The 20,892-nt window shown below is 46.3% G+C and overlaps 1 protein-coding gene across 3 annotated transcripts in view; it reads right to left on the reverse strand.

Annotated features, from left to right (window-relative positions):
• The window catches only part of LOC309559330 (uncharacterized protein), a 40,394-nt gene that overhangs the window by 13,320 nt on the left and 6,182 nt on the right, over positions 1-20,892 (reverse strand). For 2 of the 3 annotated variants that reach the window (XM_082262560.1, XM_082262559.1), the window contains exons 2-4: positions 18,994-19,080; positions 9,782-9,877; positions 3,959-4,048 (exon numbers count right to left, since the gene is read on the reverse strand). In XM_082262560.1, coding sequence (XP_082118686.1) covers positions 3,959-4,048; positions 9,782-9,877; positions 18,994-19,075 — 268 coding nt within the window. In that variant the 5' untranslated portion in view covers positions 19,076-19,080. The remainder of the gene's footprint in view (positions 1-3,958; positions 4,049-9,781; positions 9,878-18,993; positions 19,081-20,892) is intronic. The other variant, XM_082262561.1, reaches the window with a different exon arrangement.

A 20,892-nucleotide genomic window follows, 5' to 3' on the forward strand; every position in this document is an offset into this window, starting at 1 on the left:
GAAAAATCTACATTGGTATAACTCAGAATGCTTTGCCTTGGCACAATGTTCAAGTCTTAGCTTTCCCCTGCCCCCTCTTTGCTGCAATTCCCTTGCTTTTGGTGAACCACTCATGCACCCTTTTTTATTTTCTTTAAAAATCGGTTTTAGGTGTTCACTGATCATGAGATACGAGTCCTCTTTCTTATCTGGTGGTGGGTGCAAAGAGCGGTGCCAAATAATGACATGGCTCTGCACAATGCAGAATTCTCCTCAGTCCACATCATAAAAACTATCAATATCATGTATTACATGCTGTTCATACTCACTCAGTCACTAGGAGATTAGTTTTCTGTAAAAAACTTGGTTGATTCTGCTTTTCTCTATCTCCCCCTCCTGTCCATGTCCCCACTGCAGTTGGGGATTTTGCAGAGTAGTGTTGGCAGCTCTGCACGTGCTCAGTTTTCAGTGTATGTTCTACCATGAGCATTTTTTCCCTATCACATCTGAGCAGCTTATGTGATTATAGAGTCACACCTGTGGGCGTATACACAATGGTAAATGTCAGCCCACTTTCTCCCTCCTCCTCCTCCATGCCCACTAACCTGCTAAATTCAATGGGGGCGGGATATTACATGTAGGTTGATGGAGATTTCACCTCCCTCTTATTCTAAGACAGGGGCTGGAGGGGGCGTGACACATGCGGTGACTGGCAGAAATCCTCCCACATCATATTATTGCCAAAAAATAAATTGCTAATAAAGATTTGATTTCTAATATATAACCCTAAGATGATTCAAACAGGTTTTTTATATTATTGTAATTATTTTTACTCTGAATACCAAAGGCTGCTTTTTATTTTCTTTGAACATGTGACAAGCAGCAGAGGACTAAAAGCTCCTCTTGCTTATGTTTCCCTGCAAACAGGCTGGGAAAGAGCTGGGTCATGTGACAGCTGCACATCGATTAGGAAAATGATACTTGTGGACTGCCCACCGTAGATATACTGCGGCGAGTGGCCGCTCTGCGCCAGATCACTAACCTAGCACGTGATCCGACGATTTCAGGTCTGGGGTGCGCACGTGTGCCTTTCCCGGAATGTCCGCCGCCACCTGCCAATCCTTCAGTACAGGGGGAGAACGGCAATCTGCCTACGTAAACAAGGCAGATCGCTGTTCTGTCAGTACAGAAGGCATGGATCCCATGTCCCTGCACAGCAGGGGCACCAATCCTTGCCTTCCCGTAGTACAAGCACCTCCCTCACAGTAAGAAAACACTAGCTAGGCACAGTTAACCCTTTGATCACCCCTGATGTTAACCCCTTCCCAGCCAGTGTGATTAGTACAGTGACAGTGCATATTCATTTAGCACTGCTAACTGTATTAGGGTCACTGGTTCTTAAGAAGTGTCAAATTGGTCAGTTAGTGTCCAATTTGTCTGCCGCAAAAATCACAGTCCCGCTTTCATTACTAGTTAAAAAAAAAAAATAGTTTGCAGACGCTATTACTTTGCGCAAACAAAACCATATGATGACCAGGCCATTTTTTTGTGACATGGCACTGAGTTACTTTAACTGACATTTGCGCCATTGTGTGACACTGTACCCAAATAAAATTGATGTTCTTTTTTCCCCCACAAATAGAGCTTTCTTTTGGAAGTATGTGATCACCTCTGCAGTTTTCATGCGCTATTAAAAAAAAAAAAAAAAAAAAAAAAAAAAAAAAAAACAGCAAACACAATATTTTTTTTTTTATGCTATAAAATATATCCAATAAAAAAAATGTAAAAAAAAAAAAAAAAAATCAAACGACTTCATAAATTTAGGCCAATATGTATTCTGCTACAAATGTTTGGTTAAAAAAAAATAAAAAATTAATAATCACAATAAACGTAGATTGACTGGTTTGCGCAAAAGATATAGCGTCTACAAACTATGGGATATTTTGTTGGAATTTTGATATATTTATTTATTTTTTACTAGTAATGGCGGCAATCAGTGATATTTAGTGGGACTGTGACATTGCGGCGGAGAAATTGGACACTAACTTACACTTTTGACACTTTTTTTTGGGGGGGGGGGGGGGACCAGTGACACTAACACAGTGATCAGTGCTAAAAATATGCACTGTCACTAATGACACTGGCAGGAAAGGGGTAAACATCAGGGGTGATCAAAGGGTCAAATGTGTTCCCTGGGAGTGCTTACTAACTGTGTAGGATGTGCTTTGACTGGTGGGGGGGTGGGGGGGTGAAGACAAAGATCTGTGTTCCTGCTTAGCAGAAACACAAGATCTCCATCTTCCCCTCTCACAGAACGGCGGTCTGCCTTGTTTACATAGGCAGACCACCGCTCTGCCTCTCTCCCGAATGATCACGAGGTATCAGCGAACATCGGGGCCGCCGGACCCGCTGATTGGCTCTCGCTGTGTCCAATCAGAGGGAGTGGGTTGCCAGCGGCGTGGGCCCCAGACCCATTGCACGAAAGCACGTACAGATATGTGATTTCGCGCAGGAGAGCCGACCTGCCGCAGTATAGATGTGTGGGGTGGTCCAGAAGAGGTTAAAGAATGTTTCAGCACCAGTCAGGATATATTGAACACATCATACCTTCACAAGAGTAATGGCTGTCTCTTAACCGGTTAACGACCGCCCACCGCGCAGCTGCTCCCAGGCGAATCGCCGTACATGTACGGCACTCGCTCTCAGGAGGCTAGGGGGCAAGTGTGCGCTGCCGACGCCGCGCTCCTGCCCCCGCTCGTCAACGGAAGATCCTGGAATTCCACTTTCACATCAATAATAATAATAACCAGTTACCGACCGTCCACCGCAGATTTACTGCGGCAGGCAGCCGCTCCTGGGCAAAGCAACGTAGGTATACGTCACTCGCTCTCAGGAGGCGAGCGTGCGCCGCCGCCGGCGCGCTCCCTCCCCTGCTCGTCAGTGGGGAAGCCGATGCATGTGTCAGGAGGCTCCGATTGCCACCTGACACCCACGATCGCTCCCCGCTGACAGAGAAGAACGGTCAGCTGTTGTAAACACAGCTGACCGTTCTTCTCCCTGGAATAATCATAGAGTCCCTGTGATCCTTCTATATAGGATCCCATTTCTCTATGGTCATTTCAGAAGCCACGCCCCCCCCCCCCCCCACAGATAGAATCACTCCCCTAGGCTCACATTTAACCCCTTGATCACCCACAGTGTTAACCCCTTCCCTGCCAGTGTCATTATTACAGTAACAGTGCATATTTATAGCACTGATTACTGTAGTGATGTCACTGGTCCCCCCAAGTGTGTCAAAAATGTCAGTCAGGGGTCCAATCTGTACGCCGCAATGTCCCAGTCCCGCAAAAAAAAAAAAAAAAAAAAAAAAAAAATTGCAGATCGCCGCCATTACTAGTAAAAAAAAAACACAATACAAATGACATAAAAAAATTTCCCATAAATAGTAGACGTGATAACTTTTGCGCAAAGCAATCAAAATACGCTTATTGCGATTTTTTTGTACAAACATATGTAGCAGAAAACAAATTGGCCTAAAATGTTAAAAAATTTTGATTTTTACTTTTTTTTGGGGGGGAATGTTTTTTTTTCAAAATTGTCGCTCCTCGTTACAGCGCAAAAAAAAAAAAAAAAAAAAAAAAGCTTAGGTGATCAAATACCACCAAAAGAAAGCTCTATTTGTGGGGAAAAAAAGGACATCAATTTTTTTTTTGAGTACAGCGTCGCACGGCTGCGCAATTGTCAGTTAAAGAAACGCAGTGCCAAATCGCAAAATAGAGCCTGGTCAGGAAGGGGGCAAAACCTTCCAGTCTTAAAGTGGTTAAACAAGTGATTAGAAGGCTTCAGTGGGCTTTCAGCAGGTTGCAGCACTTATATAAGCCTTGGTGATCCAGACTTGAGACAAGCTTCAGCATGCCACATAGCTGCATTCAGTTTAGAATCCACAGAACACTGCAAATTTGACTCCTTTCCTACATACCTTTTGCTTCTGAGTCATCATCAGTTGTTATTTCTGCTTCATCAACCCGCTTAATCCAAAGCAAAGTATCCGGGTTATATACCAAATCACCTAAAGAATACAAGATTGAATAAGAGGTGAAAATGTTTTCTTCTATTACAAATAAAAATAAAAAAATACTGTCTTTACATAATTTAAACACCAGATGTAAGAAGGGAAGATGTTAAAGTAGCATTTCAATACATCATAATCATTTTTATTTAATGCTGAAGACTAAGAACAGCGAGCTAGGAAATGTTTTTTTACTTTGAATGTGTTTTTGAAACTGTTGACGCAGCAGACCACCCTAGAGATGCTGAGCCTTCATGATTGAAAGAACGGAAATCCAATGAAAGCAGTCCAGGGACAGTCAGGCTGAAGAGGAAAGAGCTAGATGATGCTGGATGTCCTCCAGCCAGGAAATGAGGAGATCTCTGTCTGACTTTCTGCAGCTTTCATGCAACTTCAGGGCCATAGACTTTAATGTTAACCCTCAGAAGTTGCATGAAAGTCATACCAAATTGTTATACTAGGCAACTTGTGTGCAACAGTTGTCCATTAAAACTGGTCAAAGCCAAAGTCGTATCCATGTTGCACCCATCCAAAGTTGCGTCAAAGATGCATCAAAGTTGCACCAAAGTTGCACTCCAAAGTCGGTGCAACTTTGAAGTCATACAAGTGTGAAAGGGGCCTAATGCACATTATAAGAAGCTAAGGCTGCATTCACATGTCAGCGTATGATCGCGGGCAGAACCGCCGTGGTTCCGCCCGCGATTCGGAGATTTATTGCAAATCGCGGGACGCCTAGCGTTGCCCGTTGATTTGCAATAGCCCCCCAAACGCCGAGCGATGTTGCCGCGATTTACGCCCGCCGAATCGCGGCAACATCGCGCAAACAAAATCGCGGGACGCAATACGCTCCAAAAAAGTACAAGAGCTTCTTTGGAGCGTATTGCGTCCCGCGATTTTGTTTGCGCGATGTTGCCGCGATTCGGCAGGCGTAAATCGCGGCAACATCGCTCGGCGTTTGGGGGGCTATTGCAAATCAACGGGCAACGCTAGGCGTCCCGCGATTTGCAATAAATCTCCGAATCGTGGGCGGAACCGCGGCGGTTCTGCCCGCGATCATACGCTGACATGTGAATGCAGCCTAAAGTGTGAAGTGAAATCAGAGTAATTTCAGCCCAAGCATAGGCGTGCACAGGGGGGTGTGCGAGTGTGCCTGGGCACACCTTTATCACCCCTGTGCAGCGCAGATTCCACATGCTACCCACCACCCAACCGTGCGGCCACCTTCTCTCCTCTCCTCTCCCACCAGCTGCTGCTGCCTGCACAAGATGTCATTTACCGGCATCTTCCTTTTCTGAATGAACAGTGAGCGTTCATTCATAATTGAAGCATAGTAAACTCGGTTTATGAATGAATGGGAAGCTGCTCAGCACAGAGCACTGCACATTCATTTACTAAGGCTGCACAGAAAGGGACTGGGGAATCTCTGTCCTTGGTCCCTTTCATGGTCTCAAACCAGAGACATCAGGGGTCTGTTTAGACACGTGATATTTCACCAAAGCCCCCCAACAAAGCTTTTTAAAAACATTCTAAAAATACTTAAAAAAAAAAAAAAATGAAACAAATGCAAAGTGTAAAAAAAAAAATAAAAAAATCTACCAACACCGTCCACTGACCCACAGGCACCAATCTCTGTCCTACTGACTCTATCCACCGCCCCACTGAAGCTGCTCACTGAAAACCGCGCAATTTTCAGTTACAGTAACGCAGTGCCTTGACTCGCCATAAAATCCATTTCTCCGATGTTAATTGACGGACACAGCTCCTGATCATCTTAACCATTGGGTTATACTACCCACTACAGGAGTAGGACACTAGGCAGAAAAAAAAAAACAAGTCTGACTACGCCTATGGGCAGTCCCAGAGGGTAATACTCCCCTTTTCTGCTATAGGTAATCAGTTTTGTCAGAAGAATTACAACTTCACAAAGGAGTGGGTGCTGTGTATGTCAATGAACATCAGAGAAATGGATTTTACGGTAAGTGAAAATTCCCATTTTCTCTTTTGTTCATTAAATGAAAGCTCCTGATCTTCTTGACCATTGGGGCGTTCCAAAGCAGTGTAAACATGAGGTGTGGGAACAGCGAAAAAGAAATTCCCAAGGATAACTATAGCCAACCGGGTAAACAGAAGCTCAACCAACACAACTGGAGCTCACCTGAAAAAAAAAAAAAAAACAATACACCCTCAAAGAGGACCAGGTCCTCTAAACAGCAGCCTGCAAAACCTTGCGGCCAAAGGAAGCATCCGCAGATGCCAACACATCTGCTTTATAGAACTTTGCGAAAGTGTGAACCGACGGCCAGGTGGCCGCCTTGCAAACCTGCGTCACTGACGCCTAATGACGGAAGGCCCAGGGGGCACTGAGCACCTGAGTAGAGTGCGCCTTGAACGGCAAAGGAGGAACCTGACCCTTGATGGAATAGGCCTGAATACCCGTCTGTCTGATCCATCTGGAAATGGTTGCAGAGGAAATGGACAACGCTTTCCGAGGCCCGTCTGTAAGCACAAATAGCGAGGCTGATTTCCTAAAAGACTCCGTAGCTTCCAGGTACACCCTAATCGCCCGGACCACATCCAAGGCATGCAAAGCAATTTCCTTCGGATGTTTCGGCCTGGGACACAGGGAAGGCAACACAATGTCTTCATTCAAATGAAAATCAGAGACAACCTTTGGAAGGAAGAAGGACGGACAGGGACGAAGAACCACCTTATCTCTGTGAACCACCAAGTAAGGTGAATGACAGGATAACGTTGCCAACTCCGACACCCTGCGCACAGAGGTGATAGCCACCAAGAAGGCCACCTTCTGGGACAGTGTAAGCAGGTGAATCTCCCGATTCTCAAAAGGAGGCTTCTGGAGAACTGAGAACACTAAATTGAGGTCCTAAGGCGGCAACGGAGACCGCACTGGAGGGGCCAAGTGCCTAACTCCATGATGAAAGATACGCACCAAGGAATATGCGGCCAAAGCCTGATGAAAGAAGACAGCTAATTCTGACACCTGACCCTTCATAGTACTCAAGGCCAGTTTCTGCTCAATCCCCCCCTGAAGGAAGTTAAGATCCAAGCCACCGAGAAAGCGAGGATGAACCCCAAGAGACTCACACCATGCAAGCCAAAGCCAGCGACTGTAAAGCAGGATGGAAGAGCGGCCCTTGGGACAGCAGATCCTCCCTCAGAGGAAGCTTCTAAGGAATGTCGGCGACCAGCCGCACTAGATCAGCGTACCAAGCCCGGCGAGGCCAGTCCTGAGCCACTAAGATGACCCGAATTCCTTCTGCCTCGATCCTGCGTAGAAGTCTTGGCAGAAGCTGGAGAGGAGGAAAGGCGTGAAGCAGAGGATACTGACCCTACGAGGCCACCAACGTGTCTGTGGCCTCCGCTAGAGGATCCCCTGACCGAGCCACAAACCTCTGCACCTTTCTGTTGAGCCGAGATGCCAACAGATCCAACTCGGGATGACGCACTGGAGACACAACTCATGAAACACCTCCGGATAAAGGGACCACTCCCCTTGGTCCAACGTCTGCCGACTGAGGTAATCCGCCTGCCAGTTTTCCACCCCGGGAATGTGTACGGCGGAGTGTGCTGGAACGAACAGTTCTGCCCACCTTGGAATGCTGGCTACCTCCAGAGCCACCAGGACACTTCTTGTGCCCCCCATGTGATTGACATAAGCCACGGACTTGGCATTGTCCAATTGAATGCGCACTGGACATCCCTGAAGACGATCTGTCCAATGGTCCTGGCACAGTCTGATCGCTTGGAGTTCCAAGACATTGATCGGTAGTCTGGGCTCTTCCAGTGTCCAGAGCCCCTAAGCAGAATTTTTGCTGAGGACGCCTCCCCAGCCGGACAGGCACACATCCGTGGTGACCACTGTCCAATACAAGGGGAGGAAGGATTTGCCCAGCTGAAGCGCCGGAGAACGAAGCCACCATATTAGGGACTCCTTCGTTCCCCGGCTCAGCCGGATCTCATTGTCCAGAGACTACGCAGTCGTCCCATTTGGCAAGAATCTCCCTTTGCAGGGACCTTATATGGGACTGTGCAAACTGAACCTCCTCGAAGGTATACACCATCAGGCACAGCACCCGCATGCAAGTCCGGAGGGATGATCATCTGCTGGACAGCAGGAGACTAATTGCAGCCTGCAATTTCTGGAGTTTGTCCAGAGGAAGGAGCACTCTGGCTAAGGCCGAGTGTAGAGTCAGACCCAGATAGTCCAGCTTTATGGACGGAACCAGAGCAGACTTCTGAAAATTCAGAATCCAGCCGAACTCCCTCAGAGTTCGTATGGTGAATTCCAGGTTTTCCACTAGAGCCGAATCAGATTCAGGATCTGATGAGACAGATGAGGCAGGGGAAGGTGGGGGCACTTTTCTCTAGCCTGTCGCCCGAAAAGCCACCTCCACCCGGGACACAAAGGACCTCAGGACTGCCAACAGTGCAACGATGGATGGTTGGGACCCAAAGGGCCGCAGCATTAGAGAGGGGATCAGGTGGCGAGATGTGCTCCAAAGAGTCCATGAGTCACCAAGGGAACACTACAAAAAGTGTAAAACACTGCAAAGGGACAACCCCCATCGCGCTGGCAGCACCACCCGGTCACCAAGCGATCACCCAGCAGAAACAGGCACCCGCAGCCACCAGGACAATCTGCACGCCAATTGTCAATGGCAAACCACTGCAAAATGGCCACCGGACTACACAAACATGGCCGCCATGCATTGAGCACACAAGGGCTTCAAGAAAATGGCAGCACCACAAGGCTCCCAGGACCCAGGAGGGATCCCTAGGCCTCAAGGAAAGGCCCAGGCAGAGCAGGGGGGCCCTGGCAGGAGCCCCCACCCGGTACAACCCCCCACACACAGCCGATCAGCACCCCGCCAGAAAAGGCGCCCTGCTTCCACCCCAGGAGGTGGACCAGACCACCCACACAGCCCCAGCATAAAAGCAGAGGGGGGGTAGGATGGGGGAACAGATGAAGGGGGGTGCCACATGGGAAGGAGGGGAACCCGGGGGTCCGACCGTCTCAAGGAGGGGCCCACGTTCACCCCAAAACCCTCCAGGGAGAGAGGGGGGGACAGCTACGCACCATACCGGGAACCAGGCACGCACTGCTCCAGACAGAACCTCCTCTCCATCGAAATAGGGGGGCTGTTGGCCAAGAGGAACACTGCGACTAGGGCCAAGACCCGGTCAACTGCGACCTCGCAAGGCATTTAACTTGTAGGCCAGGTGGGGCTATGTCGCGGCCGACCTAGCATGGAGCTAAGGTCTGTGCACGCACAATGGCCAGACTGGGGCGACCACTGGATCTAGATTATCCAACCCTTCCCCAGTCCAGCAGTTGATTGTAGATCTCACAGGAAAAAAAACAGGAGAAAAATTTCTATCTAAAAAAAAAAAAAAAAATTGCCAGGACCAGAGATCCCAGCAAGGAACTAGGTCCTTACTCCTGACTAGGCAGAAAAAAAAACTATAGCAGAGAGGGGGATTATACCCCCTGAGACTGCCCATAAGTGCCTTCAGACTTTTTTTTCGGCCTAGTGTCCTACTCCTGTAGGGGGCAGTATAACCCAATGGTTAAGAAGATCAGGAGCTGTGTTCGTCAATGAGCGAAAGAGAAAAATGGTCTGATCATGAAGGGGGGGGGTAAATCTTCCGGAGCTGAAGTGGTTATTTTTTTACTTGTTGATTTACCAACATAAAACCACATGCTAGTGATACCTTGCATCTTGTCTCCCTCCTCCCTCACAGATCCATATGAATTGCTGGAATCTTCAGTTTTAATATGATCAAAGACATCAGAGTAAGCGGAGAGCTCTAAAAACACAAAATCATAATAAATACAGAAACTGGCCATCAGATAGGACAAACACCTCTGTGCAAAGAAACAAAAGGTTTATTGACTGAGACTTGCAAACCAATGGACTAAAGCTGGCCATAGATTATGAATGATTCCCACATCAACACAGTCAGTGTTTATGGGGGAAACCCTCCTGCATTGTTATTGCATTTTGCCAATAGGGAGTCTTCTCGGCCGGCAGAACAGAATGATCACTGCTGGCAGCTGTAGCCGCCGGCAATGATTGGATGAAAAGAAATCCAAAAAGATGGTTGTACTGAAGTCAATCAATGGATTGACTTCAGTACAACTAGCCTGGCCATACATAGATTAATTCTCAGCCTTCCCTGTTAAACCAGCCAAGATTCGATCCATCTATGGCCATAAAGGGTGACTTAGAAGATACTGTCACTTTGCCCATTTCACCCCAGCATGTTTTGCTACATCGCTTTTACTATCCAAGTGTCTGTTGAAAGGGTTCGTTCATACTAGCAGTTTATGGGAAGTAAAACAAATTGGCCTAAAATGTAAAATTTTGATTTTGAAATTTTTTGGGGGGGAAATTTAGATAGCAGAATGTGAAAAATATATATATTTTTTTTCAAAATTGTTGCTCTTTTTTTGTTTATAGCGCAAAAAAATAAATAAAAAAATAATTAAAAATCGCACAGGTGATCAAATACCACCAAAAGAAAGCTGTATTTGTGGGGAAAAAAGGACGTCAATTTTATTTGGGTACTGCTTCGCACAACCGCGCAATTGTCCGTTAAAGTAACCCAGTGCCGAATCGCAAAATAGAGCCTGGTCATTAAGGGGGCAAATCCTTCCGGTCTTAAAGCGGTTAATAAAGAGGATGTCTGTTGCTTCCACACCATCCTTATTTGACCCTCCTGTGCCCCTCTCCCTCAGCGCTGGGGTGACATTAGCTGACTGTGAGGAATTGAGGGAGAAGAGAAACATTGGATTACTAGTCAGTACCCAGTGTGCAAAAGTGTATTTGTTTAAGAAGAATAAATCACCTCCAACGTTGAAACTGAAAAATTGGGCGTGCAAAATTTATTCAGCCCCTTTACTTTCAGTGCAGCAAACTCTCTCCAGAAGTTCAGTGAGGATCTCTGAATGATCCAATGTTGACCTAAATGACTAATGATGATAAGTAGAATCCACCTGTGTGTAATCAAGTCTCCGTATAAATGCACCTGCACTGTGATAGTCTCAGAGGTCCATTTAAAGCGCAGAGAGCATCATGAAGAACAAGGAACACACCAGGCAGGTCCGAGATACTGTTGTGGAGAAGTTTAAAGCCGGATTTGGATACAAAAAGATTTTCCAAGCTTTAAACATCCCAAGGAGCACTGTGCAAGCGATAATATTGAAATGGAAGGAGTATCAGACCACTGCAAATCTACAAAGACCTGGCCGTCCCTCTAAACTTTCAGCTCATACAAGGAGAAGACTGATCAGAGATGCAGCCAAGAGGCCCATGATCACTCTGGATGAACTGCAGAGATCTACAGCTGAGGTGGGAGACTCTGTCCATAGGACAACAATCAGTCGTATACTGCACAAATCTGGCCTTTATGGAAGAGTGGCAAGAAGAAAGCCATTTCTTAAAGATATCCATAAAAAGTGTTGTTTAAAGTTTTCCACAAGCCACCTGGGAGACACCAAACATGTGGAAGAAGGTGCTCTGGTCAGATGAAACCAAAATCCAACTTTTTGGCAACAATGCAAAACGTTATGTTTGGCGTAAAAGCAACACAGCTCATCACCCTGAACACACCATCCCCACTGTCAAACATGGTGGTGGCAGCATCATGGTTTGGGCCTGCTTTTCTTCAGCAGGGACAGGGAAGATGGTTAAAATTGATGGGAAGATGGATGGAGCCAAATACAGGACCATTCTGGAAGAAAACCTGATGGAGTCTGCAAAAGACCTGAGACTGATGCCCCATACACACGTGCAGATTATCTGCAGACTTTTGTCTGCAGACTTACCAAAACCATATAATATGAGGTCAAACCTAAACACTTTCAATTTGTATGCAATCCGGCAGGCCCTTGCACTACATAGAAAAGGTAAGTCTGCAGATAATCTGCACGTGTGTACGGGGCATGAGACGGAGATTTGTCTTCCAACAAGACAATGATCCAAAAGATAAAGCAAAATCTACAATGGAATGGTTCACAAATAAACATATCCAGGTGTTAGAATGGCCAAGTCAAAGTCCAGACCTGAATCCAATCGAGAATCTGTGGAAAGAACTGAAAACTGCTGTTCACAAACGCTCTCCATCCAACCTCACTGAACTCGAGCTGTTTTGCAAGGAGGAATGGGCAAAGATTTCAGTCTCTTGATGTGCAAAACTGATAGAGACATACCCCAAGCGACTTACAGCTGTAATCACAGCAAAAGGTGGCGCTACAAAGTATTAATTTAAGGGGGCTAAATAATTTTGCACGCCCAATTTTTCAGTTTTTTTATTTGTTAAAAAAGCTTGAAATATCCAATAAATTTCGTTCCACTTCGTGATTGTGGCCCACTTGTTGATTCTTCAAAAAAAATTACAGTTTTATATCTTTATGTTTGAAGCCTGAAATATGGCAAAAGGTCGAAAAGTTCAAGGGGGATGAATACTTTCGCAATGCACTGTATACAGATGATTAAAGCTGAACGCCAGCTTTTGATACACTTTATATCAGGGGTCCCCCGGGCCATGACCTGTTAGGGACCAGGCCGTGGGGTGGGGAGTTGGCGACGGCTCGATCTCTATTAGCGGCCGCTTTTATTGCCGCCTGGGCCCTGCCTTTTGTGGTTTCTTCCCCTCCACGAGAGCCGGTCTACCCCAAAATGGCGATGGAGACCAAATCAACAGTGCAGACCCTGGACCTCTAGCGATACAGCAGCAGCATGGAGATCTCATTATGGGCCATGCAGAAGACACCCTGCAGTCAGGCCACTCCACACCATCCACTCAGAGCCCGGCCAAATCAAGACCCAGGCAGAACTCCGCTGTTGTTGGTCAGCAGCAGGGGACCTGTATGTGTTTGCTGTGAAGCTCTGCCCCGGCAATAAGTGGCGGCTGCTCTCCTCCTAACACCCTGGGACAAACACATGGATGCAGGAGCCTGGTGATCTGAGGTGCTCTCGTGAGCTCTGTGCAGTGATCCATCCACTCACTGATAGGGTTTCTGTCAGTCAAACCTCTCTGCTAATGATCTGTAAATACAGCAAAGAGGTTTGACTGCACAGATCCTGTTGAAACCCTATCAGTGAGTGGCAACAATATCACCCAGCCCCCATTGCCACCAACCACAACCCCCCCCCACCTGCCCTCCGCCCAAGACACAAACCCCGCCCAGTCCCCTGAAAAAAATTGGCCACACGATACCGGTCCTCGGCACTGAAAAGGTTGGGGACCGCAGCTTTTGATAGTTTGCTTGGGCCAAGCTGGCCTGTCTCATACCCTGACTCAGCCAGAGGGGTCCCGGACTCTACTGTGTTCCGAAAATAAGACAGGAAGTCTCGGCTCGCACCCGGAACACAGTGCGGTGTGCTATACCTGGCCTTAGCTACATACAGTTTAGAACGCACATCCAGCGACCTCACGTTAGTGAAGAGCTTGTTTAGTAGAGATGCACCGAAATTTCGGCAGCCGAAATATATCGGCAAAAATAGTGTTTTCTGCATTTTGCAGATAGAGAAGACGGTGCCAATAATGGTGTGTTTTACAAAGGTCACGCGACTCAAAATCCGCACCAAAAACGCAACACGGGTGCGTTATTGATGGGTTCTTACTGCGTTTTCAAACGGAGAGGTGCGTTTTCTTAACTGACCAAAAAGCAGGATTTTTAACACCACAATGGAAGCGCAGCGGACCAATGTAAAGCCATACATAGGATTTAAAAGGATGCATTTTTCTTGAGCTTTGCTTGCACTAAAAAGGTGCCGATAATGGCCGACAATAAATGCACATTCATTTAAATTCATATTAAAAAGTCGAATAATACAATTATATATGAAAATATATTTTTTATAAAAAAAAAAAAACGAATTTTCAGTTTCGGCCAGGTGCATCCTGAATTTTTGGTTTCAGTACCAAAATTTATACTTCGCTGCCCCTCTAACATAAAGTGTATCAAAAGCTGGAGTTCAGCTTTAACCTTTTATAGACTGCCCCGTGAAGATATACTGTGGCAGGGCAACCTTCTGCATGAAATCACGTACCTGTACGTGATTTCGTGCACTGGGTCTGGGACGTACGTCACCGGTGAGCCAATCAGCAGGTCCGGTGGATCGTTCGCAGGAGAGGCAGAATGGTGGTCTGCCTATGTAAACATGGCAGACCACCGTTCTGTGAGAGAAGACAACGGAGATCTTGTGTTCCTGCTAAGCAAGAACACGGAATCTCTGTCTTTCCCCAATCAAAGCATCCCCCACACAGTTAGAAAGCACTCCCTAGAAACACATTTAACCCTTTGATCGCCCCTGATGTTAACCCCTTCCCTGCACCCAATTCCTTGCCAGGGCCATTAGTACAGTGACAGTGCAAATTTTTTTTGACACTGATCACTGTATTAGTGTCACTGGTCCCCAAAAGTGTCTCTTTCACACAGGGCGGACCGTTTTTTGATCCACTCCAGCACTTTTTTTTTACGGACACGGATGACACTTGTGTCTGTTTATCATCCCATCTGTTTGCGGATGATATACGGACATAATGCATGTCAATGGGATTGCGGATGTCAGCGGATGACACCGCTGACATCTGTTTTTGCGTCCATACCGTTTTTTTTTAAACGGAAGAAAAAATAGGGTTCTGTTCTGTTCCAAAAAACGGAACTGATCAGAAAGGACGAAAATCGGATGTCAGCGGATGGTCATCCGCTGACATCCGCAATCCAATTGACATGCATTACGTCCGTTTTTCATCCGCAAAAAAAAATGGGATGAAAAACGGACATACGGACCGCCCATGTGAAAGGCGCCTTAGTGTCAGATTTGTCCGCCGCATTGACGCAGTCCCGCTAAAAATCACTGATCGGTCGCCATTACTAGTAAAAAATAAATAAATAAATAAATACAAATTCAATAAATCTATCCCATAGTTTGTAGACACTATAACTTTTGCCCAAAATAATCAATATACGCTTATTGGGAATTCTGTTTACCAAAAATATGTGGCAGAATACATATTGGCCTAAAATGATGAAGAAATTAAGAAATGGGATATACATTTTTTTATTGGGTCATTTTTATAGCATATTTTTCAAAATTGACGCTCTTTTTTTGTTTATAGCGCAAAAAATTAATAATGCAAAAGTAATCAAATACCACCAAAAGAAAGCTCTATTTGTGGGGAAAAAAGGGACATCAATTTTTTTTGGGTACGGTGTCGCACCCCTGCGCATTTTTAAGTTAAAGTAACAGTGCCGTATCACAAAAAATTGCCTGGTCATAAAGGGGGGTAAACCTCCTGGGGCTGAAGTGGTTAAATCCCTTCTATGCATGATCTCTGTATCTAAATTTTACATAAATGTTATTGTTTGAATGTAAACCACATAAAGGTTTTGTAAAATGAAGACAAAAGCCCTGATTAGGAAGGCTTTGCCCCAGTATGCAGTTCAACTCTTAAAGAGGTTGTAAACCCGAAAAAAAAAAAAAAAAAAAACCTGCAAGACAAAGGCATAATCAGCTAGTATGCATCGCATACTAGCTGATTATGTATTACTTACCTTAGAACGAAACAATGACACGGACCCCCGGACATCGCTGCGGGCACTGCCATGATCCCTCGCCGTCTCTTCCGGGTTCGGCGGCTCCGGCGCTGTGATTGGCGCGCGGGAGTGATTTTCCGGCAATCTCCCGGCAAGGAAAACTGAAGGTCCCCCCGGACCTTCAGAGCGCATGCGCCGCTCGCGTGAGCGGCTGCATGCACTGCAAATATCTCCTAAACCGTGCCGGTTTAGGAGATATTAATTGTACCTACAGGTAAGCCTTATTATAGGCTTACCTGTAGGTAAAAGTGTCAAAAAGCGGTAAACTACTGCTTTAATTTTCTTGTATTAAATGAGTATCTTTAACCACTTGCCGACCGCCACCCGAATATATACGGCGGCGGTCAGCCCCTCCCAGGCAAAGTGACGTACCAGTACGTCACTAGCCTGGGAGCGAATAGGGGGCGAGCGCACGCCGCCGGAGGCGCGCTCCCGCCCCCGCTCGTACCCGAAGAAGCCGGCGTGTGTGACCGGCGGACCCGATGTCCGCCGGTCACTCGCGATCGTTGGGTAGAGAGGGAGAAAGGCAGGCGGCTAATGTAAACACAGCCGCCTGTCATTCTCCCCTGTGTAAAAGCACAGATCACTCGGTCCTGCTACCGTATGTATGTTACACACACAGCCACATCCAATGACAATTAGAAGCACGCCCCTAGTGACACACTTAACCCCTCCCTCTCCAATAAAGTAAACCCCTTCCCTCCCAGTGTCATTTTTACAGTAACAGTGCATATGTATAGCACTGATTACTGTAGTAATGTCAATGGTACCCCCAAAAGTGTCAAAAATGTCAGTCAAGGGTCCGATCTGTCCGCCGTAATGTCGCAGTACGGCAAAAAAAAAAAAAAAAAAAAAAAAAAAAATCGCAGATCGCCGCCATTACTCGCATTACTCGTTAAAAAAAACAACAAAAATCTTTCCCTTAGTTAGTAAACGCAATAACTTTTGCGCAAACCAATCAAAATACGCTTATTAAGATTTTTTTTGTACCAAACATAGGTAGCAGAAAACAAATTGACCAAAAATTTAAACAAATTTTGATTTTTTTGGGGGAATTGCATATAAAAAAAATGTGAAAAATATTGTTATTTTTGCAAAATTGTCACTCTTTTTTTGTTTATAGCGCATGATCAAAAAAAAAAAAAAAAAAAAAAAAAAAAAAAAAAAAAAAAAAAAAAAAAAAAAAAAAAATCGCACAGGTGATCAAATACCATCAAAAGGAAGCTCTTTTTGTGCGGAAAAAAAGGACGTTAAATTAATTTGGGTACAATTGTCCATTAAATTTACGCAGTGCCGAATCGCAAAATACCCCCTGGTCAGGAAGGGGGTAAAATCTTCCGGGGCTTAAGTGGTTAAGGGTGCGGTGCGTTCATACGTGCATTTAGCCACGGTGCGAATCTTAGCGGCAGGAATCTACAGACTCCTGCTGCTGGGATTGACAGCTGAAAGTGAATGGCTATGGTCTGTACACTGCAATGACTTCAGTACTATCCGAATACAATGATCACCATAGCAGGCTATAACCTGTGGCACGGATCGATCAGGGAAAATCCAACAGGGTGGTTGTACAGAAGCTCGGCTTCTATACAACCACAGCGCCAATACATGAAACCTGAACCTCCTGAATTTAACCCAGCTTTACAGCGCTTCCTTTCCCCACCCCTGGCATCAGAAAACAAAAGTTCCTGCCAGGTGCCTGGCAATGGTTGTTAAGGGCAGGGTTCAACAAATTTGCTTTGAATCTAGGAGCCAGTTAAAAAAGTTAGGAGCCAGTTTTGTTTTTTTTAACTAACAAATCTTACATGGAGAACATGTTACATGTTCCCAAGGTAAACTCATCCTTTAACCCTTTCACAGCCAGAACCGTTTTTTGCGCATTTTGCACACGATTAAAAAATCATTTTAGGCCTGAAGATTACATAAAATCCCCAAACATTATATATTTTCTGAAAGCAGACACCACACAGAATAAAAATTGTGGTAGTTCTAATTTTCTATGTCACATGATATTACCAAAAAGGTAAAAAAAAAAAAACACACATTAAAAGTTAATTTTAGGGAAAAAAAAAAAAAAAAAAAGCACTTTAAAAGCCCCCTTTAGGTCATCAGTTAAGCGTACTAAGGAGGTCTGGTGCAAGAATAATTGCTCTCATTTAGGTGTGCGCGGCGATACGTAGGCATCCTGCCGTGTGCATTTACGCTTGTACATGCATATATGTGGGTGTGGGATGGGCCTCAATTGTTTTTTTTTTTGGGGGGGGGGGGTGGGGATTTTTGTGCTTGTGTGTAACTTTATTTTTTACAATTAAAAAAATATATTTTCCATAAAGGGATTGTAAAGTCAGAAGGTTTTTTTTTTTAATCTTAATGCATTAAGATAAAAAAATCCTTCTGTGTGCAGCAGCCCCCCCTCAGCCCCCCTATTACTTACCTGAGCCCATCTCTATCCAGCGATCTTGCAGGAGTATCTCAGCTGCCATGGACTACCCCTCATTGGTTGAGACAGCAAGGCAACGTGATTGGCTCCCACTGCGATCAAAGAAAGTCAGCCAGCCAATCAGGAGAAAGAAGGGGAGGAGTCATATCACGGCTCCATGTCTGAATGGACACAGGAAGCTGTGACTCAGCTCGGGTACCCCCACAGCAAGCTGCTTGCTGTGGGGACACTCAACAGGAGGGAGGGGCCAGAGGCACAGAAGAGGGATCTGAGAAGAGGAGGCTCGGGGCTGCTCTGTACAAAACCAACTGCGCAGAGCAGGTAAAATATAACATGTATGGTATTTAAAAAAAAATAAGACTTTACTATCACTAACTTTTTTTTTTATTTTTCATCACATAGGGGACAAAAAGTCCCCTACGTGATGATTTTTTGGTGACAGGTTCTCTTTAATGAGACATCCAGGGTCTAAAAGACTCTGTACATCTCCCCTTTGCTCCACTAAATGGAATGCAATGCACATCGCACTGCATTACAATCTTTCCCGGCCTTGATTACCGAGGAAACTGTCAATGGGGAACCGGAAACTCACTTCCAGGTCAATAACTAGAAGGGTAGGAGAGCGGACATGGGTTCGCTCCCCTCCCCGCCGACACCTGGTATACCGGTTCCAGGCCCGCAGGTGGGAAAGCGGAGCCCTTGACACATAGCAGGGGGGCTGGCGCATGCGGGTAGCATTTGGGCGCCAGGACAAAACTTCTTGTCACCACTTCAACCTAGCGCCTGGGATTTGTGGAGCCCTGGCTAATGGGTGTGTGTCTATATCTCATGGTCATGAAGTAATGATGTGTAACTTTGTACAACACCCCTGGTTCTTACCTTGACCAGAGTTGTCCGTATAAGAGGAATCCATGTCGTCTTCTTCCTTAAATCTTGGGAAAAGGTATGGATTCAGTGACATGCCACCTGAAAAACAGATATATGCTGGGTTTACTTTCCTTTTATTCATAAGGAGCTTTGATTTTTTTTTTTTTTTAGAATTGTGAAAAAAGCAGGTCTGGCTGCAACACACAGCTTCAACCTAGAGCTGCCCTCAAAAGCACTCTCCAAAAATTGACCTCCGTCTTCTATCCTAAATGATGCTGAATTTACTTCAAGAGGAAGTAAACTTCCTCAGCAAACATTTACCTATAGGTAGTGTATATATCTCCTAAACTTGTACCATTTAGGAAATATTTACATGACATGCAGCCAGTGACATCACTGGCGTATGCGCTCTGAAGAACGGCCACAGATGTCGTTCCTTCCGAGCCGTGCCGTAAATGGCGACTCCCGCGTGCATGCGCAGGACTGAAGTCATCGCGGCTCCGGCCAATCACAGCGCTGGAGGCCGTGAACTCGGAAATAACTCCGGGGAAAATGTCAGCGGTGACATCGGTGTGCGGGCGGCGCTGCAGGGGGCTTTGTCCTAAGGTAAGCTCATTATGCCTTTGTCTTACAGGGTTTTTTTTTTTAAAGAGTTTACAACCTGTTTCAACCTGGAAGATGGAGGACGTCCTGTGAGTGTATGGAGTCTTAGGTCCGCCCCTTAAGGCAGGGATCAACAAACCCCAGGCGCCAGGTCGCCATTGCGACTAGAAAATGCAGACTGGCACCTGGTGTCAGCCCCAGTGGCTAGCATGGAGGGAGCAGCCGGGCGCACCATTGCCGGGCACTCGGCAGGAACTTTTGTTTTCTGATGCCAGGGGTGGGGAAAGGAAGCGCTGTGAAGCTGGGTTAAAGGAGGAGAGGGGCGGGACTGTGACGGACTGGTTAGAGCAGACGGGGGGCTGTAAAGTAGTAGGAACAGTGGGTCTGGGGGGGAATGGAACTGACAGGGCTGGAGTGGAGCCCCTGGCAGGAAGTGTGCCCTGTGCACCTCTCTCCTCCCTCCTGCTAGGTGCGCATCTAGATCGAGCTGTCCAGGGAGACTCCCTAGAGCAGGAACTGGCGGCTCTGAATGTGGCCACCTATTAGTGCCCATCAATGCTGCCTTATCGCTGTCCATATTAGTGCCCATCAATGCTGCCTTATCAGTGCCCATCAATGCTGCCTTATAAGTGCAGCCTCATCAGTGCCCATGTTAGTGCCCATCAATGCTGCCTTATCAGTGCCCCTTAATGCTGCCAACAATACTGCCTTATCAGTGCCCATCAATGCTGCCTTATCAGTGCCGGCTCATTGATGCCCCTATTAGTGTCCATCAATGCTGTCCTATCAATGCAGCCTCATCAGTGCCCATCAATGCTACCTTATCAGAGCAGCCTCATCAGTGCCCATGTTAGTTCCCATCAATGCCGCCTAATCAGTGCCCCTTAATGCTGCCAACAATACTGCCTTATCAGTGCCCATCAATGCTGCCTTATCAGTGCCGCCTCATCAGTCCCGATTAATTCTGTCTGCTGCCTCGTTCTTCTGCTATCTGCATGAGTCACTTCAGACAAGTTTTCCTGACACTAAGGGGAGGTGGGATTAGAGGGATTATCAGCACACAGCCTGTGATTGACAGCCTCAGCTCTGTTCCTGTGTGCTGTATGAAGGGGGTGTGTCTCTTCCCTCCAATCAGCTGTCACCTTTCCTCACTGAGCTCTGCTGAGTGTAACATCAGCTCCATGCCCCCTTTTTCTTTTGAAACTCTCAGGCTGGGTTCACACTGATGCAAGTCGGATTTGGGTTTCCCCGCATCCAATTCGCATGACAGGAGACTGTGACCGGCTCTCAATGGAGCCGGTTCACACA

Source organism: Pelophylax lessonae, assembly GCF_965119305.1.
Source record: "Pelophylax lessonae genome assembly, chromosome: 7".
In the NCBI taxonomy this organism is placed as follows: Eukaryota; Metazoa; Chordata; class Amphibia; order Anura; family Ranidae; genus Pelophylax; species Pelophylax lessonae.